Here is a 27,346-nt window from a genome sequence, read left to right on the forward strand (position 1 = left end):
CAATGAATATCACGATATTCCCGATACCGATACAGTAAATGGTGTTTTTTTTTTAATTATTATTATTTTATTTTTTAAACAGTAATAATATGCAAATAGATTAAGTTTAACGAGGTTAATTCAAATTTTATTTGTCACATACACATTCATACAGTGTATGACATATAATGAAATGCTTTTTTGTCTGTCCGACTTGTAAACATTAAAGAAATACAATAGAAAGATAACCAATAAAAGAGTAAAGTAACGTAAAAACAAATAAAGTATATACGTATTTTTAAATATAATCTGAGGAATTCTACAAATGCTGATTGTATAAACTGTTATACCTCAGTGATATCAAATTCAATGTATTAAAACAACACTTTTAACAGTGGACATTGCCCAGGCTTCAAAACAGCAGAAATACTAAAATCTGTTTGGTCAGAATGCTTCATTTTTGTATAACAACATGACCCTGACAATAATAATAAAAAAAAAAATCATTGTGGTTTCTATAACAACAACTTATATAAGAAATAGTGATCTAAACAGGTTAAAACATGTTCTGTTTATGTAACATTTTGGAAGGAGTCTCAATTTTTAGTGCTTTGTAACAATGCGAAGTAAAGAGAATTCAATAAAAGCAAGTCTTCAGTATGCCTGTATGAGTTCCCTGTGTCATTAAATACTGTATTTTGTTATTTTGAACAGAACAAGAACAAGAGGGGAAAAAAGGTGGTAAGAGGATGATTCTAACAATTCTTTAAGTGATACCAGGAAACAACATGTTTTGCAGCTATTACATAACTTTAATTAAAAATAGAAACAAACTCAGCATATTATGATGCCATTTTTTTGATTAACAAAACATTGAAATAGTTGCCAATTTAGTGTGGTGTAAGGGGAACAATTCAGAATGTGCTATCGTTGCAAAAAAATAAAAATAAATAAATAATATAAATAAATAAAAATTCAAAATAAAAATCAAAAAGCGGCATTGCTTCAGCTTTTTCAGCTTTGTTAGATCACAACTATGGAAAAAGCGAAAACAACAAAAACAAACAAAAAAACAAAAACCACAAATAATTGTAGAAATACAGAAATAGCCTAAATAAATGTAGAGATAAATGCTATTTTTGTCTACCAATATCTATGTATGTGTTTATTTTTTTCTGTATTTCCTATTTTTTCCCATACTTTATTATAATTTATAATTACAATTTATATTAGTTTTTTTATTGACAATGTATTTAATTCCGTGTGTATGTATGCATTTATTTGTGTATATATTTGTTTGCTTATATTTATCTGGGTTACTGATTGGAAGCTTGTTGGGTCAGTGCCATTGTTGGACTCTTGAGCAGGGCCCTTAACCCTATTTTGATCTAGGGATGCTGTACCAGAGCAGCACCTCCGCTCTGACCTCTCTAAGCTGGGATATTCAAAGAATAATGTGAGAAGTATAACATATATTATTTTCACCATTCACAAGTTCTCCCTGTAGAGTGTATAATGGTGAGCCATGTGGGCCGGAGGCTTTTATTGTGACAGAGGCAGGCGGATGTTTATTCAGAGACGCGGCAGTTATGGTTTGTTGTAGATTTGGGTTTCCTGTAGAAATGGCTCTAGTGTGATGAATAGAATGGATTTATTACACAATTCTTTTGAAAAAGAGATGTTTGCACTCGCTGTCTGACTGAAGTTGTCAAGGTAGCGACTTGGCGAACAGGAACACAGTGGCATGGGTTGGAGTCAGGGAGGGCTGGAGGTACTGCTTTATTATAATCTCTCAGAAAGCAACATGTTTTACGAGTGTTTTGGGGGAGATTTTACCTTTACCTTTCTCCAAAACTGTACCGTAAATGACTTGACAATTAATATAGTGATAGGGTCATTATTTATATATATATATATATATATATATATATATATATATATATATATATATATATATATATATATATATATATATTAACCCAAACATAAACATTACAATTGTGAAAATTTTATTATTTGTCTTATGATGGAAAATAACATTACATTTGTGTGTCTTTATTGTCTTGTTTTTTTGGTAAATCACATTTTATGGAGTATACAGTAGATATTTTGGGCCACCGTAAACAGCAAAAGTATGACGAAAACGCTGTTCTGAAGCGTCGCAGCACCCATACCGTAAGTGCAGGATTGGACGCGCAACTAAAAAATGTGCGCCTGGCCTGACCCCAGTAGTAAACTAAAGTCAGTTCAAGGGAATAAAACAGACAAAACTAAATCTATCAAAAGCTGGATTTCTTTTCATTTGTTTTGGATTTGTTGTTGCCCCCTCCAGGGAGTAAATGTACACGAAAACATTGTGGGAATTATTTGCTGTTTGGAAAAAAACCCTGAAAATTATAACTCAAAATTTAGTTTGATGCACATATTTATATTGTAATGCATATCCACATATTCTGATCTAATGCAACCGTAGCAAATGATTATTTAATATGTTTACAGATTTTCTCATGAAAGGAGGTTGTGTTGGCAGTTTGAAGTTTCAGTCAGTCATCCACCTTTGTAAGTGTATGATATTAAATTATGACGATTTTTTGTTAAAATAAATAAAAAATTACAATCAACAAGGTGTTGAGCTGCAATATGAAAAAGATTTTGGTTTGTATTTATAATGATTTTAAGATTTATATAATTAGATACTTGGTTTCTTTTTAATTTTTATACCCCTGGCATTGTGTATGTTTTCACGTTTGATAATAATAATAATAAAAAATGCAGTCTGCCACTTTATACGTTCCTGAGGAATCTCAGTTTGTAACTACGTCAAGCATCTTAAAAGGATTGCATTCGGTACACAAACTGAGCCTAAAGCCCTGTACCGAAAAAGTCCATTACATCCTATATATATATATATATATATATATATATATATATATATATATATATATATATATATATATATATAATATAAATAATTACAGTAATCACATGTTTATCGCGGTGGTTCGTTCCAAAACCGCCCGCGATTAACGAAAAACCACGATAAACGTACACCACCCAAAAAAATGCTATTTTATGTACACAGAACTGTACTGTATTAACATTTTAATTCATTTTAAAATAAATAATTATATATCTTTTAATACATTTTCATTATTTCAACATAAAACTCCTAAAAACAATTCCCTATAAGTTTGTTGGTCTATCGGAATATTTTATGTATGTATGTAGGTATGTGCTTTTTATTTCAGTCTGCAACTATGCACAAAGCAAATACACAATGTGGAAAACGGGGTTCGTCTGCAAAGAGAGTGATGAGGATCACACCAGTCCGTAATGTCACCTACAGAGTGGGATACACGTGGAACAGAGGTGGACGACTCAAAGAGCTCAGGATACGGTTAGTAATCATTAATGCAACAGAATGTTCTTCAAGAAGGTGGTTTTGTGATTGTGCCAAAACCAATGCTGCTTTTGACTGTGTGTGCAGGCATCTTGCACGGAAATTTCTTCACCTCTGGATTCAGAAGACCTTTGGACGAATCACTTTGTCACAGGCCAGGTTCAGTTTTTGGCCATGGTGTCATTGTTGGATTCTGTAAAAAAAGAACAATAGAAACTAAAAATTAATAACTCCATTATGTAGTTGTGTGAATGGTTTTAACGTGGCTGTCATTTCCCAGGTCTCACCGCAATAAAGTGGTCCTGAGGAAGGTTCTGAGCGCCTGGAAAGATGAGTGGTGGCATGCCAGGCGAGAGTGGACGCTGACGATTAGAGCCGATTGTCACTATAAGTAAGCAATAGATAAGTTGTTTGTTAACAAATAAAAACTTTAGCATTGTAAAGGTAAAATCATGCTGGTTTATTTTAGGTATATAGCTTTATTTAATGTTATATATATATATATATATATATATATATATATATATATATATATATATATATATATATATATATATAATATATAAAAAAAAAAATCAGTGGGACTGAAATGATTCCTTGAGTAACTCAAGTAATTCTAAAAAAAAAAAAAAAGAAAAAAAAAAAAAAAAAAAAAGCATTTAGGCAAATTTAGTGGTACGCGCACAACCTTTGCGTGGAAAGTGTTTTCAGCCTTGTTTAGTGCTTACGCCAAGTTTAGAAATGAGACATGGACAGGTAACATACCAAGACGCTCCAGAATGAAACTTGGAGGAACGGAGAGAAAACAGCGAGGGGCGAGGAAAAGATTCAAGCAAAAGTACACAATAGAAAGTTTCCAAAGTTTGAGATCATTTCAAACTTAAACATAAAGTAAAAATCATACAGTACATTAACCTTAATAAGGGTTTAGATTTCACACATTGCAATTTCAGCAATAAAAATGCAATTTTTTCTAAAAAAGGAAACCAATTAATTTATTCCTCGAATAATGGGTGGACTTGTCAGTAGGATACTCGATTACTAAAATAATCGATAGCTGCAGCCCTACTGCATTTGTGAATATTTTAAGCTTCTATTTAGAATATATACAGAGATATCTAAAATCTCAAAACACTAATGGGGCACATTATCCTGTTTTTTTGTTCTCTTACTGCAGGTATGTCCTGTACAATAAAGTGTACCAAGCCTGGTGTGAATATCTGTACATTCAGAAAGAAGAGAATAAAAAGCTGAAGACTGCGTTACTCTTTGGTATATTAAGCATGCAAATTACAGTATGCATTAGTGAATATACACCATGGATGTTAACCCTTTGTAAAGATTTGTGGCATTGTGTGCTGTTACAGCAAAGCAACATCGGATGCGTGCCGTGTGGGAAGGCTGGGAGCTGTATGTCGGAATGAGACATTTAAAGCACGGGATGTATGACGCAGCCCTAAAACACCACAGACACACAAAGATTAAGTGAGCTTTATGTCTTCTCATTGTCAAACATGTTAGTGTGACGAACCGTGCAGCTGATTATATGTGTGTCTTGTGATAGGTGGGTGTGGAGTGTGTGGCAAAATGCACTAAAGCGACGCACAACAGAGCAGCTTCATGCAGATTTGGCTCTACAGCAATGGACTGTATCTGTACAGAGCAGAGTAAGTGTATATCTATAAAATTATGAGGTCCCCATCTGCCAGTTCCCATCCAATATCTGCACTATATAAATGAAAGTACTGTGTTAGGCAACATGACTTAGCCAGCTATATGTGCCACATTCTTTCCCAAACTTTTACCACTAAGTTGGAGAGACAGTTTTATAGCATGTCTTTGGATGCAGTTCTATTACATCAATACCCTTAATTTAAATTAGGAGACCCGAACCTGCTCCAGCATTAAAGTGTCCTTGTGCACAAAGTGAGCTCGATGAATATAGGGTTTAAGTAGTTCATTCTTCATTTTGTTGCTCTTCTTTGATTAGGGAGAGCTACACTCTCTAAACAGAGAAGAGCAGCAAAATCAGGAATAGTTTAAAACGGTTGCTAATGCTATATTACAGAGCGGATGAACACACTTGGAGGTAACTGCCCTCTATGGGCAATTAAATAACCTAAAAACTGACAAAAGTAAAAAAAAAAAAAAGTACTTTACTTTAAAGATTTACTAACAATATCTATTGGAAATCAGACATCACTTTCGAATTGTGGTTAAACAGAAGCATAAAAATAAATAAATATATATATATATATATTTATATATATTATAGGTAAATAGGGGGCCTTCTTCAGACTGCATGTTTCAACTCTTTCTGCAGATATTTAATAGGATTTAGATCAGGACTCAGGCCTCTTTAGAATAGCCCAATGTTTTGTTTCTAGCCATTCTTGGGTGTTTTTATCTTTGTGTTTTGGGTCATTATACTGTTGGAGGACCCATGACCTGCTACTGAGAGCAAGCTTTCTGACAATGGGCAGCACATTTCACCCCAGAATGCCTTTATACTCTGTACATAAACAAGCTTCCTCCATGTTTCCCATGTTCTTTGTATGCTTTATTTTTGCGTCTGTGTGCCTAGAGCTGATGTGACTTGCCAAAAAGCTCCAGTTAGTCTCACTTTGGCTCAAACAGCAATAGATGTTGCAATCTGACACTGATATACCTTGACCTCTGAGTTCACCTATAATCTCTTTGGAAGTTGTTTTGGGCTCTTTGGTTGCCATTTGTATTATCCATCTCTTCAATTTGTCATCAGTTTTCTTCTTGCGTCTACATCCAACATAGATAGGCTACAGTCCCGTGGACCTTAAACTTCAGAATAGTGTGTGCAACTTTAGTCAACTGTAGCAACATCAATCTCTTTAACATGCTTGTCTATAATTGTTTTCCTGAGACACTCTCTGCTTCTGTGGTCCATGTTCAGTGACTACTTTTCACCCTTTAAATAGGCAAACTGACTGATTACCATAATTCTTGTCCAGTCCAGTCTCATTAGGTTTTTTTTCTGGGTTTTTCTTTTTTTAATAAAGGATATATATACAGTGAGGAAAATAAGTATTTGAACACCCTGCTATTTTGCAAGTTCTCCCACTTAGAAATCATCGAGGGGTCTGAAATTGCCATCGTAGGTGCATGTCCACTGTGAGAGACATAATCAAAAAAAAAAATTCAGAAATCACAATATATGATTTTTAAACTATTTATTTGTATGATACAGCTGCAAATAAGTATTTGAACACCTGTATATCAGCTAGAATTCTGACCCTCAAAGACCTGTTAGTCTGCCTTTAAAATGTTCACCTCCACTACATTTATTATCCTAAATTGGATGCACCTGTTTGAGGTCGTTAGCTGCATAAAGACACCTGTCCACCCCATACAATCAGTAAGAATCCAACTCCTAACATGGCCAAGACCAAAGAGCTGTCCAAAGACACTGGAGACAAAATTGTACACCTCCACAAGGCTGGAAAAGGCTACGGGGAAATTGCCAAGCAGCTTGGTGAAAAAAGGTCCACTGTTGGAGCAATCATTAGAAAATGGAAGAAGCTAAACATGACTGTCAATCTCTTTCGGACTGGGGCTCCATGCAAGATCTCACCTCGTGGGGTCTCAGTGATCCTAAGGAAGGTGAGAAATCAATCCAGAACTACACGGGAGGAGCTGGTCAATGACCTGAAAAGAGCTGGCACCACCGTTTCCAAGGTTACTGTTGGTAATACACTGAGACATCATGGTTTGAAATCATGCATGGCACGGAAGGTTCCCCTGCTTAAACCAGCACATGTCCAGGCACGTCTTAAGTTTGCCAATGACCATTTGGATGATCCAGAGGAGTCATGGGAGAAAGTCATGTGGTCAGATGAGACCAAAATAGAACATTTGGGTTATAATTCCACTAAACGTGTTTGGAGGAAGAAGAATGATGAGTACCATCCCAAGAACACCATCCCTACTGTGAAGCATGGGGGTGGTAGCATCATGCTTTGGGGGTGTTTTTCTGCAAATGGGACGAATTGGGCGACTGCACTGTATTAAGGAGAGGATGACCGGAGCCATGTATTGCGAGATTTTGGGGAACAACCTCCTTCCCTCATTTAGAGCATTGACGATGGGTCGAGGCTGGGTCTTCCAACATGACAATGACCCGAAGCACACAGCCAGGATAACCAAGGAGTGGCTCTGTAAGAAGCATATCAAGGTTCTGGCGTGGCCTAGCCAGTCTCCAGACCTAAACCCAATAGAGAATCTTTGGAGAGAGCTCAAACTCCGTGTTTCTCAGCGACAGGCCAGAAACCTGACTGATCTAGAGAAGATCTGTGTGGAGGAGTGGGCCAAAATCCCTCCTGCAGTGTGTGCAAACCTGGTGAAAATCTACAGGAAACATTTGACCACTGTAATTGCAAACAAAGGCTACTGTACCAAATATTAACATTGACTTTCTCAGGTGTTCAAATACTTATTTGCAGCTGTATCATACAAATAAATAGTAAAAAAATCATACATTGTGATTTCTGGATTTTCTTTTTTTAGATTATGTCTCTCACAGTGGACATGCACCTACGGTGACAATTTCAGACCCCTCCATGATTTCTAAGTGGGAGAACTTGCAAAATAGCAGGGTGTTGAAATACTTATTTTTCTCACTGTGTGTGTGTGTGTGTGTGTATGTGTATGTGTATATATATATATATATATATATATATATATATATATATATATATATATATATATATATATATATATATATATATATTACACACACACACACACACACACACACACACACACACACACCGTAATTTCCGGACTATAAAGCGCACCCATATATAAGCCACACCCACTGAATTTTACAAATATTTTTATTTTTAACATAAATAAGCCTACACTAATGTACTTTACACAGGCTTTAACGAAAGACACGTTACACACGGTGTAACAGGTTAAATATGTTGCGCTTCCTTTAGGAGCATATCCGTATTTTGGGAATAGCCTGGCACTGCATTCCTCCGGTATTACTGCGTGTGTGTAAGACTGAGGAATATTCATTCATTCATTCATTTTCTCCCGCTTATCCGTAATTCGGGTCGCGGGGGCAGCAGTCTAAGCAGGCCCCTGCCTTTGACTGCTGTCCAATCCTCACAGCACCGTCCCTTACGGTCCCTCCTGCAGATGGTGAGCCCACGGGAAGGCGGCCCCACGTCACTCCGATGTCACGGACCTTGATAACTGAGGAATATGTCCTTATTATTTTCTGATGCTCATTTCTTTGACTAACCCATAACACTGTTGCCAAGAAAAATAAAAAAGCAAGAGTTTTGGAAACCTGTCTGTGCTTATATGATTTCTGTTGCAACTGGAGTTAGTCTTATAGTCCGAAAAATATGGTGTGTGTGTGTGTGTGTGTGTGTGTGTGTGTGTGTGTGTGTGTGTGTGTGTGTGTGTGTGTGTGTGTGTGTGTGTATATATATATATATATATATATATATATATATATATATATATATATATATATATATATATATATATATGACACTGACACACACACACACACAACATTAAAACGATCATTGACACCCTGCACATGGAGGGAAAGACACAAAAGGTCATTGCTAAAGAAGCTGCTGTTCACAGAGTGCTGTATTCAAGCACATTTAATGGAAAGTTGTATGGAAGGAAAAAATGTGGTAGAAAAAGTTGAAACGAAGCCCATTTAAGAATTTGGGGGAGATTAAAAAAAGAGTGGACTGCAGCTGGAGTCAGTGCTTCAAGAGCCACAACACGCATCCATGACGTATCCATGGGCCAAGACTGACGCGTTCCTTGTGTCAAGCCACTCCTAAACCAGAGACAACATCAGAGGTGTCTTACCTGGGCAAAGCACAAATAGGACTGGACTGTTGCTCTGTGGGCCAAAGTCTTCTTTTCAGATGAAAGGAAAGAAAATTTTGCAATTCATTTGGAAATCAAGGTCCCAGAGTCTGGAAGAAGAGAGGAGAGGCACAGAATCTAATTTGCTTAAGGTAGTAAAGTAAAGTTTGCACAGTCAGTAGTGGTTTGGGGAGTCATATCATCTGCAGGTGTTGGTAGACTGTGTGAGTCCAAGGTCAGCACAGCCGTCTACCAGTTAGTTTTACAGCACTTCATGCTTACCTCTGCTGACCAGCTTTAAGGAGATTTCATTTTCCAGCAGGATTTGGTGCCTGCCCACACTGCCAAAAGCACCATGGTGTCAATGACCATGGTGTTGGTTTGCTTGACTGGCCAGCACACTCACCAGACCTGAACCCCATAGAGAATCTGTGGAGTATTGTCAAGAGGGAAATGAGAAACAAGAGACCAAAAAATGCAAATGAGCTGAAGGCCACTGTCAAAGAAACCTGGGCTTCCATACCACCTCAGCAGTGCCACAAACTGATCACCTTCATGCCACACCGGATTCAGGCTGTAATTAACAAAACTATTTTATTATTGTATTATTCATTTAAAGTAGTAAACAGAACATTTATGACAAGTAATTCACAATTTCTGTTGAGCTTACAGTACAGTACATTTCCCCGTGAAAAAGTAACCACCAAAATGATAGTCAAAACCTCACAATTTTTTCTTTCTTGTGAGGGGTCATAGAGCGTAACCCCCATGAGTAACGAGGTTGCACTGTGTGGGTGTGTGTATATAATGTAAAAACTGTTTCTATATGTATTCAACTGTCATTTTCTTGTTAGATATATTTAGCTAGCAACATTGATTGCTTCAGCATCAATATGTAATGTGTTGGTTTTGTAAAATATAGGAATTGCACTATGTGTTGAATATCCTTTTGTTCTTTACTACAATATTGAAATAAACATTTATTTTGATACTTTAATTTGTTAATGTGTTATCAGACATCGGAATTTTTAGAAATTGTTTTTATGCTATAACATATGCCTCTATTTACACCAGTGTCATCATTGTGAACTTTTTTCTTGCCCTGTTCACTGTCTCTAAACAAGGTTATGCCTCGTGTATGACAAAATGAAGGTGAAGTGAAAGGCAAGATTCTCTGGATTTAACTAGTTATGAAACCAGAGTATAGCTTAAGTGATAGTTTCATGCCAGATGTTTATGAAAGTTAGTCAAATATGTTTCACTTCCTGGTGCTGCTGTCTTTTTCTTACTGGGGCCGATGGATTTTAAATAGAGAAGATTTATAGCAAGACCTATCTGTGAGAGTGGTTGTTATTTCTAAAACTGACAATTCTCAATATATTTCTTTTGTATTTAAATTGTGTATTTAAATTTCAATCCGTATTTAAAATTTGACTGAATTATGCGTATTAATTTCAGGTGTGGCTGCAGTGGAAAAAGAAATATGCACAGACACGTATCTTGAGAGAGAAAGAAGCTAGAGCACATCTTCAGTACTGCCAGCAGATTCAGAAACATGTCCTGCAATGCTGGATTGCATACACTCAACACAAGAAAGTTAAGAATGAAGCTAAAGGTACCAGACCTACCCAACTTGTGTTCAGCTATTTATTATAAAAATGCATGGTTCATTAATTCAGTGTGAATCTCATATTGAGTCATTAGTTATCTCACTTTAATGCTCATCGGCTAGCTCACACCCCATGTCTGGTATTTATGATATCTTTGTTAAAAATTATATTTATTACAAAAATTCTTTCACCATATTATGCTATAAGTTGTTCATTTCTTACAGCTGTAGCTAGCAGTGTATGGCGCTGCTCTGTGTTGAAGACGTACTGGTGTTTGTGGCACAGAGCTTTGCAGAACAGACAGGCTGAAGAAGTGAAAAAAAAGATGGCAGAGAATCAAGCATTGCATGCCATTCAACGCCGGGCATTTTCACGTTGGAGAAATTGTATCCTTATATGCATATAGTTAAAATTGTACTGTTTATTCCAATGTATTTTATTCTTCAAATATCCTGAGCCTAGGCTTGTCTAATGTTCTTCTGCTGAGACCTGGAGACACTGCCTTTGGAATTCTCTGTTCAAATATGTAGGGAAGCAAAATTGTCTTGGAGAAGAGTGCTACCTATATGCTTTACTTTGTGTGCACTTTCTAACGTCCCACTTTCCCCACCCAACAGCCAGTAAAACTCTTTATGACTGCTGTCCACAAACAGCTGTGACAGTATCATGGTTTAAATTTGTATAATTTCTTAAGGGTGAGGTGATAGTAACCCTAAACCTTGATGATGCCATAGCTGTATGTAGTCAAGAGTCAAAGAGGATATAACTGTACTTGAATTTATTTTAATATTAATAGAAAATAGTTATAATGGATCCCAAGTGGAAAATGATTGAAACAGAAAATTGACCGTCAAAATTAGACAATCATGGGCATTCAAAAAGATGCCAAGCCGTCCAAGAAGATATAGTTGGCTGGCTGCAGGTGGTTCATAGGAAGCACATGATAGCCTTCGCTCTCTTTGATTGGATAGCTGTTGTGTGAAAGGGGAGAGCTGTCTGTTAGGCCATGACTAAATTAGGCAGAAAATCATAGAAAGAAAGAAAGAAAGAAAGAAAGAAAGAAAGAAAGAAAGAAAGAAAGAAAGAAAGAAAGAAAGAAAGAAAGAAAGAAAGAAAGAAAGAAAGAAAGAAAGAAAGAAAGAAAGAAAGAAAGAAAGAAAGAAAGAAAGAAAGAAAGAAAGAAAAAAACTTGATTACTCTAATAAATTTCCTCTTTTAAGGAAAAACCATTAAAGATTCTAGAGATGTAGGTTTTGTATTTTTGGTTGTTTGAATTAAAACTTTTACTTGTGCACCACACTTTCCTTATCTGTTTTGTAGATGTGCACATGTGCTCTGTAAAGGCCAAGAAAGAACAGATTGCCATTCAACATCGACACCTTCATCTGCTGGTCAGAAACAGCTGTCAGCTGTTTTGAAAATTCAAATACAGGCAGTTCTTCAGTGAAACCGCTATTTTAATTTGCGTTCTCATTTATTTTATATTTATTTTCAGCATGTAGGGTTTAAAGGTTTTGCTCAGAATACAATTTGCTGTAAAACTCATCAGTTGAACAAGAACATTAGTGCAATGCATCATCGACACACGGTAAGAAAAACTAAGTTACTCTGTGTAAAATGTATGTAGCTTTTCTCCAGCCTTATTAGAGTGTTGTATCTTTAATGCTTTGTGTGAAAACTTTTGTGTGATTGTACATTTACTATTGCATTTATTACCTTGTGTGGGCATTTTTATTTTATTCGTTGTCGGTTGTTTGCAGACAATGGTGAAATATTGGAAGCGTTGGCAGCTGCGCTTGGAGCAGATTGAGGAAATGAGTTTTCAACCCCAAATCACCTTATCAGTGAACTACCACAGGTTCAGTGTTTATGATCACTACTATTTTAAACACCATGGACTTAGTTTAAGGCATTATGTCTTAATCCAGTCCTCTTGGATCTCCATAGTGTTTTTGCCTTTCCTAACATCTTAAACACTGTTTTAATATCTGAGAAAGGCCAAAAATGTTAGTTTTTTTTTTTTTAAGGCAAGTTCATTGGCAAGCAGCATATTTTTTTAAAGAGAGAGAATTACTTACTTAATTTACAAGTAAAATACAGTGGATGAAAGCATAAAGTTGCATGCTGTAGTGTAGCAGGGATGCCAGATTTCCACCTGCATTCATAAGCATCTTAAAATCAATTAAATGTATTTTTTATAACTGCTTTTAACTATGGACATTGTCTCAAAGCAGCTTTATACAAGTAATGTGGTAATAAAGAATGAATAAGATTGTTCTTATAAGTGTAAGTTTGTCCCTAATGAGCAAGCCGGTGACTACTCTGACAAGAAAAAACTCCCTGAGATGGCATTAGGAAAAAACCTTGAGAGGAACCAGACTCAAGAGGAAACGATCCTCATCTGGGTGGCACTGAATGTCTATTTATTACAGCCAAACGATGTTGAGGTGTGCAGTGATGGTGATTCAAACTGTAGTTTTGAGTCAGTGCAGCAGACTGTTGACATTAACTACAGTCTAAATACATCCTCAAATCAGCAGTTAGGTCCCAGGTTAAGGTAAAGATGCCCAACAGCAGGGACCAACATCAAGATTATCATCACTGGAGTTGCTGTACAGTATCTAAAACAGACTTATGTAAATGTTAAGAACATTGTGTTTACCTTCAGAATTGCAGTGCTGAGAGTTTATTTTCACCGATGGATGGAGCACAGCAACGAGCACAGACACATGCAGGTACATCTTATTCAGATTTCATCACCCATGCTTTTTCTGCAGTTCAATCAAGTAATTGTTATTAAGGGGGTAAACTCACATAATGATTTTCCCCCACTGTATCTGCTCAATCATAAACCACTGTGTCTCTTCTATGGCGCAGTTAACATCAGCATAATCAATCAAATCAAATCAAATCAAATCAAATTTTATTTGTCACATACACATACATAAAGGGTACGACATGCAGTGAAATGCTTTTTACGACGGTCCGGCATGAGGGAATAGAATGGGGAGAAAAATAAAACAAAGAAAAAGAAGGCAGATAAATAAAATATAAAACTATATAAAATGTAAGAAAATATAAAGATGTATATGAGATATATATGAGAAAAAAAGATGTATATAAAAAAAAAATGCTTATGGCAGTAAACAGTAAAACAGTAAACAAAAGGCTCACTTGTCACATTTATCTTGTTTGTTTGTGTGTAGGATTTAGCGGCACGTGCTGACTCATGGTTTGCAAGCCGAATTCTTCCAAAATGTGTGAAATCATGGACAGAATTTACAGTGCAAAGAATAGAGCACAGGAAGATGAGAGAAAGAGCGGAACAGTATCGTCAGTAAGTGTTTAAAAGAGTAAACATGAGAGTAATTTCGACTCCTGACTTGTGGCCACTAATATATTTTTATATTTTTGTAAATGCTTTATGATATTAAATCACAATGTACCAATTTACCAATGTACCTTTGTTTATTCATTTATGTGATTATACATTTGTTACTGTGGTTAGATCACACATGTATTACTGGTGTCAGGCTTCTCAGTTATAGATTTGTGCATAAATACCTGATGTTGCTTAATCCTACTTATTTTAGATCAGCCAAAAAGAAGGAAAAATATAATGCCTCTCTTATTGGGTTGTTTGTGAATTTGTATGAGAGAAATTGCTAGACTGATATCTCAGAAGGAACTGGCTGAAGGCATTATCATTGTAACCAGCAGATTAACTGATTAGATTTAGGAATTTATGCAAAAAGCCACTTAAGACCACAGCAATGTCAAAGGCCTAAAGTAGTTTTTTTCCTGTAGCTTCCTTAATTAAAAAAAAATATTATGATATTTCAGGCAAACAAATAAGCAACACAAAGAACTACATTTGTTAGTGATTGAGGCATCCTTGCTGATTTTGAGTTCTATTGTCAGCTTGCAGCTTCTAGTTTAATGAGATGATGTTGGGATTCATTAGTATCAAGTATGCTATATATTGGGGATATGTGTTGGGATATGTGACTTTTCCAGTTTTATGTTACCACACAGTTTGAGGCACACGGTTGTATAGAATGTCTTTTGGTGCGGTAGCATTAAAGTCTCTCTTCCTTTGAAACCTGTTCCATCATGACAATGTCCCAGTGTACAAAGCAAGCTCCATAAAGATATGACTTACATAAGTTGGAGTGGAAGATCTTGAGTGGCTTGCTATAAAGCTCAGACCTCAACCCTACCGAACACCTTTGAGATGAACTGGAACTATGGCCCCAGGCCTCCTCACCCTACATCAGTACCTGACTAAATCCCTTGTAGCTGAAAAAGCGCAAATTCTGCACAAGCACACTTCACAATCTAGTGGAAAGTCTTCCCAGAGGAGTGAAGGTTATTATAACAGCAAAAAGGGTGAATAAGTGGCGAATATGATGATCAAAAAGCACAAATTTATGGTCACTAGGAATTTGCTGCTATCTTATGATTTTATGTTTTGTGTGTGTTTTATGTTACTTGTACAGACAGCAGATGTACAGTTGGGCTTTTTATACCTGGTGGGAACGTTGTGTTCATCAGAGAGACCAAAGACTGGCGGAGAGAATGGTAAACAAAGAAAACCAAAGATATACATGCATCATTACCTGTATAAATGGACATACAAAATTCCCTTAAAAGTGTGAAAGAAGAATTTTTTTTATTTTATGGAACCAAAATTTTCAGTTAAATAGATTTTGCTACCCACAAAAAATTACACGAATATTTAGTAATACTCCTGCTGATGCACTTACAGTTTCTTTAGGGGCTTGTAGTGTCTATGTGTGAATCAGTGTTTTTAACTTGTATAGGAAAATACCCTACTACTAATATTGTTTTTCTGTTTATATTAAATCTGTAGAAACCTACAGTAACCAGTAGAAATATTTTAATAAAAGCATGTCTGATCTATAAATACACACACAAAAACCCCTACATCTTTCTATTTTCCTCAGGCTGTGCTACATGCAGAGCGTGTGTGTGTGTCCCGAGCCTGGTCTAGGTGGCTTTGCAGGATGTATCAGCAGAGAGATGAAAGGCTCAAACTAGAAAAGGCTGCATCACATTACAGATGCACACTTCTGCACAGCACACTGAAGCAGTGGAAACACAGTGTCAGCAATATCCAGAGGAGGTGTTACACAGACATTGAAATCAAGCTTGATGCACTGTTTATCGTTCACTCACTGGGGTGGGTGTTTAATATTGTGTTTGGTTGTGTGTTTTCATTCAGTCAGAGACTATTTGAGCAAGCAGTGGTCAATGATCGCCAGCAGTGCATAAGGCGAGCTCTGGTCAGTTGGCGCAAGGTACTGACGATTACTATGAACAACTGCAGGTGTCTTTTTATGTCACAATATGCATAAATGAATATGATCCTGATTGTTTGTTCTTTTTAGTATGCTGATTGCAGAAGAGAGAAAAACAGGCGATTGATGCAAATTGATGCATATTATGAAGGAGGGCTGGTCAAGCACATATTTGAGGCTTGGAAGGTAAAGTATTCATAATAATGGATAGTATTTAGACAATTGACAATAGATAATAGTATGCATTTTTTAGTTCCCATTTTAAAGTAATAATTATTCAAAGGTTTCTAAAATATAAATTGGTATCAAACCACAGGCTAGGTTTTACAGTTTTATAACCTTTTAGAATGTCTGTGAAAATGCACTTATGTTAAAATGCATAAAATGTTACATAATTTTTTACTATTGATAATAAAAACGTATTTCCTTTTGATTTCCTACAGTGAGGAAAATAAGTATTTGAACACCCTGCTATTTTGCAAGTTCTCCCACTTAGAAATCATGGAGGGGTCTGAAATTGTCATCGTAGGTGCATGTCCACTGTGAGAGACATAATCTAAAAAAAAAAAAATCCAGAAATCACAATGTATGATTTTTTTAACTTTATTTGTATGATACAGCTGCAAATAAGTATTTGAACACCTGAGAAAGTCAATGTTAATATTTGGTACAGTAGCCTTTGTTTGCAATTACAGAGGTCAAACGTTTCCTGTAGTTTATCACCAGGTTTGCACACACTGCAGGAGGGATTTTGGCCCACTCCTCCACACAGATCTTCTCTAGATCAGTCAGGTTTCTGGCCTGTCGCTGAGAAACACGGAGTTTGAGCTCCCTCCAAAGATTCTCTATTGGGTTTAGGTCTGGAGACTGGCTAGGCCACGCCAGAACCTTGATATGCTTCTTACAGAGCCACTCCTTGGTTATCCTGGCTGTGTGCTTCGGGTCATTGTCATGTTGGAAGACCCAGCCTCGACCCATCTTCAATGCTCTAACTGAGGGAAGGAGGTTGTTCCCCAAAATCTCGCAATACATGGCTCCGGTCATCCTCTCCTTAATACAGTGCAGAACTGTCCCATGTGCAGAAAAACACCCCCAAAGAATGATGCTAACACCTCCATGCTTCACAGTAGGGATGGTGTTCTTGGGATGGTATTTATCATTCTTCTTCCTCCAAACACATTTAGTGGAATTATGACCCAAATGTTCTATTTTGGTCTCAGCTGACCACATGACTTTCTCCCATGACTCCTCTGGATCATCCAAATGGTCATTGGCAAACTTAAGACGTGCCTGGACATGTGCTGATTTAAGCAGGGGAACCTTCCTTGCAATGCATGATTTCAAACCATGACGTCTTAGTGTATTACCAACAGTAACCTTGGAAACGGTGGTCCCAGCTCTTTTCAGTTCATTGACCAGTTCCTCTTGTGTAGTTCTGGGCTGAGTTCACACCTTCCTTAGGATCATTGAGACCCCACGAGGTGAGATCTTGCATGGAGCCCCAGTCCGAGGGAGATTGACAGTCATGTTTAGCTTCTTCCATTTTCTAATGATTGCTCCAACAGTGGACCTTTTTTTCACCAAGCTGCTTGGCAATTTCCCCGTAGCCCTTTCCAGCCTTGTGGAGGTGTACAATTTTGTCTCTAGTGTCTTTGGACAGCTCTTTGGTCTTGGCCATGTTAGGAGTTGGATTCTTACTGATTGTATGGGGTGGACAGGTGTCTTTATGCAGCTAACGACCTCAAACAGATGCATCTAATTTAGGATAATAAATGTAGTGGAGGTGGACATTTTAAAGGCAGACTAACAGGTCTTTGAGGGTCAGAATTCTATAGAATTCAGAATTATATATATATATATATATATATATATATATATATATATATATATATATATATATATATACATACATACATACACACACACACACACACACACACACACACACACACACACACACAGTGGAACCCGGTTATCTCGCCCTCGGTTACCTCGACAACCCTATCAAGTCGACGTTTTTGAAGTGGAACCGCCATATTCTCGCTTTTTCTAAGCATTTTTCATCGGTTATGCCGAACCCTAATATCTCGAGCACAAGGGGGGAAAAATTTGCCATTTAACGTCGGTTATCTCGGTGCAGCCGCAGAAGAACTCGCGGAAGTGGCGGAAAAAATCAAACCTTACAGCTGCTACAGGTGTTGTATTGTATACTGGTGAATCCAGTGATGATGATAAACGAGCACCATATGTGCGCGATTAAAGCCGGGAGCTTCAGAGAAAGCGGCCGAGAAAACACCTGACACGCTGAAGGGGCCTGAAGGGGGCGTGGCAGGTGGATTCCTGACAGATAAACATGTACTGTATGTATTTTTATAGCATGCCTTCATCAAACAAATTGCGGCAACGCTGTTGTGTAAAAAACCCCTTCAAAAACACGTGCATGCACATTCTCATTTATTAACGCACATCATGTACATAAAGAAATTTCAAGCACGTTTATATATTGCCGCCATTTTGATTTTCGTTTATCTCGATCATCGGTTACCTCGATGCTTTTTGGCGACCCCCCTAGGACATCGACATAACCGGGTTCCACTGTATGTGTAATATATATATATATATATATATATATATATATATATATATATATATATATATATATATATATATATATATATATATATATATATATATATATATCCAGATTAGTATTTTCATCATTGTGTGTGTGTGTGTGTGTGTGTACATGCATAGCAACACCATGCCCAGACACAGCAGATCAACCTATGTGTAGAAAACCGTTACCAAGAACATCAGAAAAATCTACTCAGGTATTCCATGTACACGGCAGTGCTGTTGTGAATGTTGTTTTTGTTATGTTTTCTGTATTTTTTACATGTTTGCGTTTATATGTTTAAACACATTACAGGAGGATGCTGTGCATTTGGAGGAGCAATGTACGCCTGACAGTGGAGGAAAAAGAAAAAGAGACAAGAGCAAACTGTCATTACCAACATTGCTTACTGTCCAAGGTGGTTTTGACTTCTTTTACATAACTAGTGTGGGATGATGGCTCGGGTTTTGGATTTAAAGCATCTTATTGACTTATTAATATTCTTCTTTCAAAAATGGACTGGGGTTCCGTTAAGTTTGTATTTACACCTGGATTCTTATGTTCTCAAGACAGGCTTCATATACACTTTATCCTACAGTGACTAAGATGAATAAGGGGTTTCTAGCTTGAGGTTATCTTGAAAGCAGTTGCATTATCAATCAAGTAAAAAAAATAGTTATTAATTGTTCCCTCTAACATTTGACAGACATATATGCTGATACGTATAATGAAGCCACTCTGGTCATGAATTTTTTACCTAATGCCCATCTACTTATTGTTAAACACATGAACAAATGTTACTGATATAGGGAATATGAATTCATATAATGCTGCTCTTTTTATGCACAGGTGTTGCTAGCGTGGCATCAGAGATCAGCATTCAAAGCTTTTCATCATCACCAGCAGGAGGAAGCACTGAGAGACGCTCAACTCCACTTGAACAGAGGTACTTTTGCATCACTTTTTTTTTTTTTTTTAGTATTCCGTACTATAGATTTCCCAGATTTCCCAGAGGCTGTCTCAATGTCCATTCAGCTAACTACATTGTTTGGTAACACATGCACACGAAATATAAAGAGTTATGAACTAACACTGGCTGAATGTTGTATTTAATAAGGCAAATTATAGACACAGCAAATATTGTGACCGTGTTTCAGAAAATGGTTTGTTATATCACTGAGGTTTATTATACATAATATATTTAAACATCATATTTTTTTTTCTTTTCAGAAATGCATTTTAATAGTGTTAGTTTTGTATTCCACATTATGTTCACTATGGCGTCAGAACCATGCTCATTTGTGTTTCCTGGCAGTTCGGATACGGGCAGTTCTTAGGAAGTGGAGAAAGAAACACAGTGAAGTGAGAAAAGAAAGGTTGTCTATGGAGAAAGCCTGCAGATATCACCACCATAATCTGCTCAAAAAGAGTCTCAGGGTTTGGATCTTGAATAATTGCCAGCACAAACACTATCAGGTGCCCATCAGCGTATCTTTACCACCCTGTATTAGACAGTAATACATATTTCTTTTCCTGATATATTGATTTTGAATGTGTATGGATTAGGCAATGAAAAACAGAAGCAATGAGCTACACAGATCAAGAATGTTTCAACGTTTTTTTTGCCTCTGGAAAGCACAAGTAAGTACTACAGATTCACTGTTTGTATTGTAGATACCACCAACAGTTTATGCATTATATCGAATATATTAAGGTCAAAAACATACACACAAAAACAATTAACAAATACATAATGGTATGAAAGATATTGTGATGCAGATAGCTTTACAGGTGCATACAGCGTAAACAGTACACAAAGTCAACAAAGCAGAAGATTTCAAAATAAAATAGCAATTTTGTGACTGTGTAGGATTCCAACCATGTCATTTATTTATTTTTTGGTCACTTTATGTATTTTATCTGTGTATTTGTATATCACAGCTACAGAGCAGAAGAAGAGAGGCAGAGTTAACAGAAATGGCTCTTTGGCATTGGTCCCTGAACCTACAATCCAGGGTAAAACCTGAACAACAAAAGTTTGCCTGAACAATTATTTTTTTGACAAATGGATTCAGTGTGTTTTTATGCATGACTGCAGGTGCTCTGTGCCTGGAGACACTGGATTTCTGAGTGTCAAAGAAAACAGAGGCGTCTTGCAGCAGCTGCTCAGTTCTACAGAGATGAACTTCTACGAGAAGGCGTTACCCACATCCTTACGTATACAACACAGATGAGTGCATTCTCTTCAAACATGGCTCTGCACAGCCATGAACAGGTGTGTATGTATGAGTTTTAAATAGTGGCATGCCTTCAGCATAATTACAATATTGTTTTAATGAGATTGCAATGAGCTGCTTAAGCACAAGCTTAATGTATTATTATATATTTTCACCATTTTAAAAAGAACAAAAGAAATGTATTTCTTTAAATATGCTTGAAATGTTATGTAATAGAGTTCACGGCAGCTACAGGCAGTGGTAAGGCGATGTGCCTTGCGATGGAAGCGGCGGGTCTTGTGCAAGCCTTTCAAAGTCGGAAAGACAAATCAAAATGACAGACCCCCTAAAACAAAAAAGAGTGTATCCTTCTCCCTGCCTGAAAGCCACACCCACAGTCACACAGATCAACCAATCAGAAGCCCAGCTACAGTGCAGAGTTCTGGTAATACCACTGTAAACAAACTGTAAGTATAACCTAAAGCACAAGTAACTAATTTACGTAGATAAATTATATATGTACATAGATCTTTTTAGTTCATCAGTGGTTGTTATGTAGGCATCCCTGATTTACTTGCATGGGTGTATAAGTGTGGATAGACCTGGTGTGAAAAGCTATTATAAGTAATCAGAAAAAAGTCAGTATGACTGCTACATGATAATCAGCAGTACCTCAGTCCATGCATTTTTATTTTTTATTTTTTATTTTTTTTAAGCAAGCTTATTCACATTTCAGCTTTCTGATATCTGTATTTCTAAGGCCTATATTGTGATAACATATTTGATAAATTTGCCACTTTATGACTGTCTTCTTATTAACCCTGCAGGTTACAGGTTCGAGCATCTAGGCTGCAACCACGAAGACCTCAGGACTTATTACACTCTCCAGCCAAAGATCTGCTGCAGCACCCAAAGCCTAGCAGACATAGTCACACAGACAGTAGTCACAAATCAACACACCATACAAGGTACAGTTGCCCACACAATAATTACAAACCAGCACAAATTCCCAGGTAATTCTATGATGATATACACTGGACATTTCTATGTAATTTTATATTTTACTTTTTTAACAGTGTTTTTGTTAAGGCTTGTAACACAGTTTTGCATCGCACTGCATTACACAGGAGGCTTATCCCAAAGAGTCCAAGCATTTGTTCTTAAATAAAACTGCATGCAGGAGGAATCAATTTCAGATGGCGAGAGTCTATTTATTAAAAAACATGGTTGCCAGAGTGATATGACCTACAGTATAGTAATTAAAGATATAAAAGCTCATAAGTTGATGACTTAATATTTTTGTATTTTAGCTTGTTTTTTTTTTTCTCAGTCAAGAATATATTCTATGTTTATATGAATTATTTAGTCACCATGTCCCTGCTATAAACTGTAAAACGTTGTAGGGGTTTTCTTAACATTTTTGTGCTGGAGAAGCCTCTTTCCCCAAATTACAGTATGTTTAAAATACATTTGCAAACAAGATGATTTTCTATTTGGCAAAATCTTTCAGTGGATCCGTGTTGTTTATCATTGTGTAACGCTTATACACCAGTTATATTAAAACATTTCTAAATACAAATCTTGAAGTTTTAATTGTAATATTATAAAATCTCTTACATTTTTTAACCTCATTGCTTTGTTTTCTTGTTTACAGTTTTCAGTTGCAGCCTACAGACCAGACTAAATCTGAATCCACATCAACGTTTGCATCTGTTCCAGATAACTCTGTTTCACTTTCGTTTTTCCAGCCTCAGCCCCCAAAATCGTCTTTCTCCACTTCATTGCAGCCCCCGGTTCTAAACATTAGGCCTCAAGTCATGGCCTTTAGTTGTGGTTCTACAGGACACTCCACCATAAAGATTAGTGCTGAAAACCAGGAGGTGCTGCTGCCACCTTCTTCATTTACTTCATCTAAATCAGTGTACAAGGTGAGTAATGCAGGCATAGATATATATTTGATGAACCATTAAACCAGGCATGCTCAATCCATACAAAACTCTTAGTTTTTTCTACTTTTTTTCACTTTATAGCTTTTATAATTTTTTCTTTTACATTTTTCATTTCTTTCATGTCTCATTCTTCCAACATGTGAAGCAGACAAGTTCCAGATGCAAGGATCTCCTCTCCCCTCAAGATTTCATCCAACCTAACCTGCCTGGCCAGAGTAAACAATACACAAACACAGACTCACTTCACCTCTGAATAGCATGGTTCCAGTAGTATAAATAATACATAAATGTCAGTAACATCACTCTGTGTCTGAGTGCAACAATTTCTTGTCTTTACCTTTTAATACATATGCATTTCACACTAGTTTCGAATTAATACATGATATACATGAAAATATTTGTGTGGCAGTGACGTGTGAAGTCTTTCAATTTCATGCATGTTATAGGCAGGTCTAGGTCGTGAAATAAAAGTTTCTGACTTCTGGCAGATATAGACATAATGTATAAATGTTTGTCTCCACTACATTGTAGGACTGTATTTAAAAAGTAAAAAAATAAATAAATAAATAACCTGTGCGTGCTTTGTGCCTTTAACTCGTAGGTACATGTGAAAGTGTTTTTGTGGATGCAGAGGATGATGACAATGAAGAGACCATTCCCCTGCAGACATTCTCCTGTGATTTAATTGAAGTTCTGAACAGGGAACTACATAATATCAGACTCGACCTGCAGCAATACCAGCAAGACAAAACTCAGCTGCAGTATGTACTGTGTACCAAATGTGCAGTGACTTTTCTGGCTGTTGTTGAGACTTAATGTTGGATAAAAGATCTGTCTCTTTCATAAACAGGACATGGCGCAAACTTCAAAAAGTGATGAAAATTTGGCTCCAGACAACAGGCACTGATGCAGCTGCTGAAGAACGAGAGAGCGTTACACAAGAATTAAGCGAGGTGTTTATCTTTCCTTCTTTTTATACGAGTCAAATAAGAACAACACACTCAAATTTCTTGCTTCTTTTGGAATGGCCTAATTCAGGCAGATGACTATGGTCCCTTTTTTTTATAGACCAGTTCACACCCAAGTCATTGCATTTTATTCATTAGACAGATGGAATATTATAGTACATATAATTCCTTTTTTTTCATGTCAGAATAGTTTATCAGTTTGTTAGGAAAAAACTTGGGAATACTCATAAGTGAAATAGTGAAATCCATGAGAACATTCAAGAGTGTGAGAAAGGCCTTAATGTCATGTCCTGTTAAAAGCACATACAGTATATACTTTACCATCCACATGAATTCTGAAAGATGTGAACATTAACTTCAATAAGAGATTTTATTATATATATATATATATATATATATATATATATATATATATATATATATATATATATATATATATATATATATATATACATACACACACAGTCAGGTCCACAAATATTGGGACATCAACACAATTCTAACTTTTTTTTGCTCTATACACCACCACAATGGATTTGAAATGAAACGAAAGTTGTGCTTTAACTGCAGACTGTCAGCTTTAATTTGAGGGCATTTACATCCAAATCAGGTGAACGGTGTAGGAATTAAAACAGTTTGCATATGTGCCTCTCACTTGTTAAGGGACCAAAAGTAATGGGCCAATTGGCTTCTCAGCTGTCCCATGGCCCAGGTGTGTGTTATTCCCCTCATTATACAAATTACAATGAGCAGATAAAAGGTCCAGAGTTCATTTCAAGTGTGCTATTTGCATTTGGAATCTGTTGCTGTCAACTCTCCAAGATGAGATCCAAAGAGCCGTCACTAACAGTGAAGCAAGCCATCATTAGGCTGAAAAACCAAAACAAACCCATCAGAGAGATAGCAAAAACTGTTTGGAACATTCTTAAAAAGAAGGAAGGCACCGGTGAGCTCAGCAACACCAAAAGACCCGGAAGACCACGGAAAACAACTGTGGTGAATTACCGAAGAATTTTTTCCTGGTGAAGAAAACACGCTTCAGAACAGTTGGCCAGATCAAGAACACTCTCCAGGAGGTAGGTGTATGTGTGTGTCAAAGTCAACAATCAAGAGAAGACTTCACCAGCGTGAATACAGAGGGTATACCCCACGATGTAAACCATTGGTGAGCCTTAAAAACAGGAAGGCCAGATTAGAGTTTGCCAAACAACATCTAAAAAACCCTCCACAGTTCTGGAACAACATCCTATAGACAGATGAGACCAAGATCAACTTGTACCAGAGTGATGGGAAGAGAAGAGTATGGAGAAGGAAAGGAACTGCTCATGATCCTAAGCATACCACCTCATCAGTGAAGCATGGTGGTGGTAGTGTCATGGTGTGGGCATGTATGGCTGCCAATGGAACTGGTTCTCTTGTATTTATTGATGATGTGACTGATGACAAAAGCAGAATGAATTCTGAAGTGTTTCGGGCAATATTATCTGCTCATATTCAGCCAAATGCTTCAGAACTCATTGGACGGCGCTTCACAGTGCAGATGGACAATGACCCAAAGCATACTGCAAAAGCAACCAAAGAGTTTTTTAAGGGAAAAAAGTGGAATGTTATGCAATGGCCAAGTCAATCACCTGACCTGGATCCGATTAAGCAGGCATTTCACTTGCTGAAGACAAAACTGAAGGGAAAATGCCACAAGAACAAGCAGGAACTGAAGACAGTTGCAGTAGAGGACTGGCAGAGCATCACCAGGGATGAAATCCAGCGTCTGGTGATGTCTATGCGTTCCAGACTTCAGGCTGTAATTGACTGTAAAGGATTTGCAACCAAGTATTAAAAACATGAAAGTTTGATTTATGATTATTATTCTGTCCCATAACTTTTGGTGCCTTAACAAGTGGGAGGCACATATGCAAACTGTTGTAATTCCTACACCGTTCAACGGATTTGGATGTAAATGCCCTCTAATTAAAGCTGACGGTCTGCAGTTAAAGCACAACTTGTTCGTTTCAAATCCATTGTGGTGATGTATAGAGCCAAAAATGTTAGAATTGTGTCAATGTCCCAATATTTAGGGACCTGACTGTATGTATGTATGTATGTATGTATGTATATATATATATATATATATATATATATATATATATATATATATATATATATATATATATATATATATATATAAATCGATCTTGTGGGGGTACAGGTTTTTTTTTTCATCATTTCTTTTTCTTGTTTTTGCATTTAAACTAAAAATAAATTGTATTTGAAGACTTTGTGTAAGAAAGCTAGAAAAGCCTGATACAACAACTGAAAAGAACTCTGGTTTACATTTAGCACACATTCTTTTGGGAGATCATTTTAAGCATAAATCTGCCTGTGAAAGTAATAGTAGCTGTCAGGTGTTTTATTGTTGCAGATGGCAGGTTTTAAGGGGAACCAGTATTTCACATTCGACTTGTGTCTTTGGTACATATCTAATTTTACGAACTTTAGTATTTATTTATTTTTTTTACAGCTAGAGATCCGCATTTCTGCTTTGTCTGAGAAAGTGACTGAACGGAAGCCTATCATGATCTGCCATGCTGCAAGAGTCAGCAGTATAGAAAGCCAGCTGCTGAGAGCCAACATTAAAATATAGATATCCTGCATTTTGTGCATGTGTTGTTTTGCACCTTTTCAATAGATGGGTCAAGTAAAGGTGAGAAATTAGGAATTTCTTGAAGCCTGTGCCTGATTCATATAAAAAAGTTGATGTTATTTGCCAAACATAAACTGTTAAGAAGTACAATGATGTATTTTTCAGGAATGTAGAATGAGTGTAGAAATAGTAGCAACCTGAAAGTAGTGTACATGTTCATATTAACCAGTTATTTATTTGTAACAATTAAATGTAATATTTATAGGCATTCGAGTGTATTGTTTTTTAAAAATAGATGTGTATTATTTTTGTATATTTCCCAAACTTTCTATGTGACCAACATATGTTCTTCTCATTTAAAAAGACTTTGGCCAGTAGGCACAACATTTTCTGGTAAAGCTGGAAGCAAGATGTTGGTGACACACAATGATTTTTTCCACATGCGCTCAGAGCGATGAATACCATTCCCTCTGAAAACATGCATCTCTTATCCTTACAGTGGTTTAGTAGAGGTATACTTAGACCTGTTTTTTTTTAAGGTTCTTATAGTCTGACAGACAGACAAAAAATGCATATGGGGAGAAAAATGTATAAAGGATAAATGAGAGATCTTTATGCCTTTCATCTTTATTATTGTTCAAAAGTAATGATGCTTTATACTGTTTTGAAATTAAGTAATAAAAAAAATAATAAATAAACTGGTCATATAGTTATATGCAAAAAATGTGTTGATGTACAAATTCTTCTTATACCACTGCAATTTACCAAACG

The 27,346-nt window shown here is 36.5% G+C and overlaps 1 protein-coding gene across 4 annotated transcripts; it reads left to right on the forward strand.

Moving 5' to 3' along the window:
• Positions 1 to 1,493: 1,493 nt before the first annotated feature.
• Positions 1,494 to 27,299, forward strand: sfi1 (SFI1 centrin binding protein). Of its 4 annotated transcripts, none has more exons than XM_083570692.1 (33): positions 1,494 to 1,750; positions 2,479 to 2,538; positions 3,228 to 3,376; positions 3,467 to 3,538; positions 3,660 to 3,770; positions 4,557 to 4,651; positions 4,747 to 4,864; positions 4,944 to 5,046; positions 10,715 to 10,871; positions 11,091 to 11,252; positions 12,187 to 12,257; positions 12,362 to 12,454; positions 12,627 to 12,724; positions 13,535 to 13,601; positions 14,073 to 14,203; positions 15,366 to 15,447; positions 15,834 to 16,012; positions 16,112 to 16,187; positions 16,278 to 16,373; positions 18,942 to 19,018; positions 19,117 to 19,219; positions 19,651 to 19,747; positions 20,117 to 20,277; positions 20,368 to 20,442; positions 20,743 to 20,817; positions 20,900 to 21,076; positions 21,255 to 21,484; positions 21,845 to 21,985; positions 22,672 to 22,945; positions 23,112 to 23,181; positions 23,568 to 23,727; positions 23,817 to 23,919; positions 26,453 to 27,299. In XM_083570692.1, exons 3-33 carry the CDS (start codon positions 3,237 to 3,239, stop codon positions 26,573 to 26,575), a joined length of 3,717 nt encoding a protein of 1,238 aa, XP_083426818.1. In that variant the 5' UTR covers positions 1,494 to 1,750; positions 2,479 to 2,538; positions 3,228 to 3,236; the 3' UTR covers positions 26,576 to 27,299. The 4 variants fall into 4 exon arrangements, with proteins under 4 accessions (XP_083426818.1, XP_083426819.1, XP_083426816.1 ...); XM_083570693.1 differs by having other exon boundaries at positions 1,495 to 1,750; positions 23,115 to 23,181; XM_083570690.1 differs by lacking the exon at positions 2,479 to 2,538 and having other exon boundaries at positions 1,626 to 1,750.
• The last annotated feature ends 47 nt before the right edge of the window (positions 27,300 to 27,346 follow it).

Source organism: Silurus aristotelis (genome assembly GCF_946808225.1).
Source record: "Silurus aristotelis genome assembly, chromosome: 2".
NCBI classification, from domain to species: Eukaryota; Metazoa; Chordata; class Actinopteri; order Siluriformes; family Siluridae; genus Silurus; species Silurus aristotelis.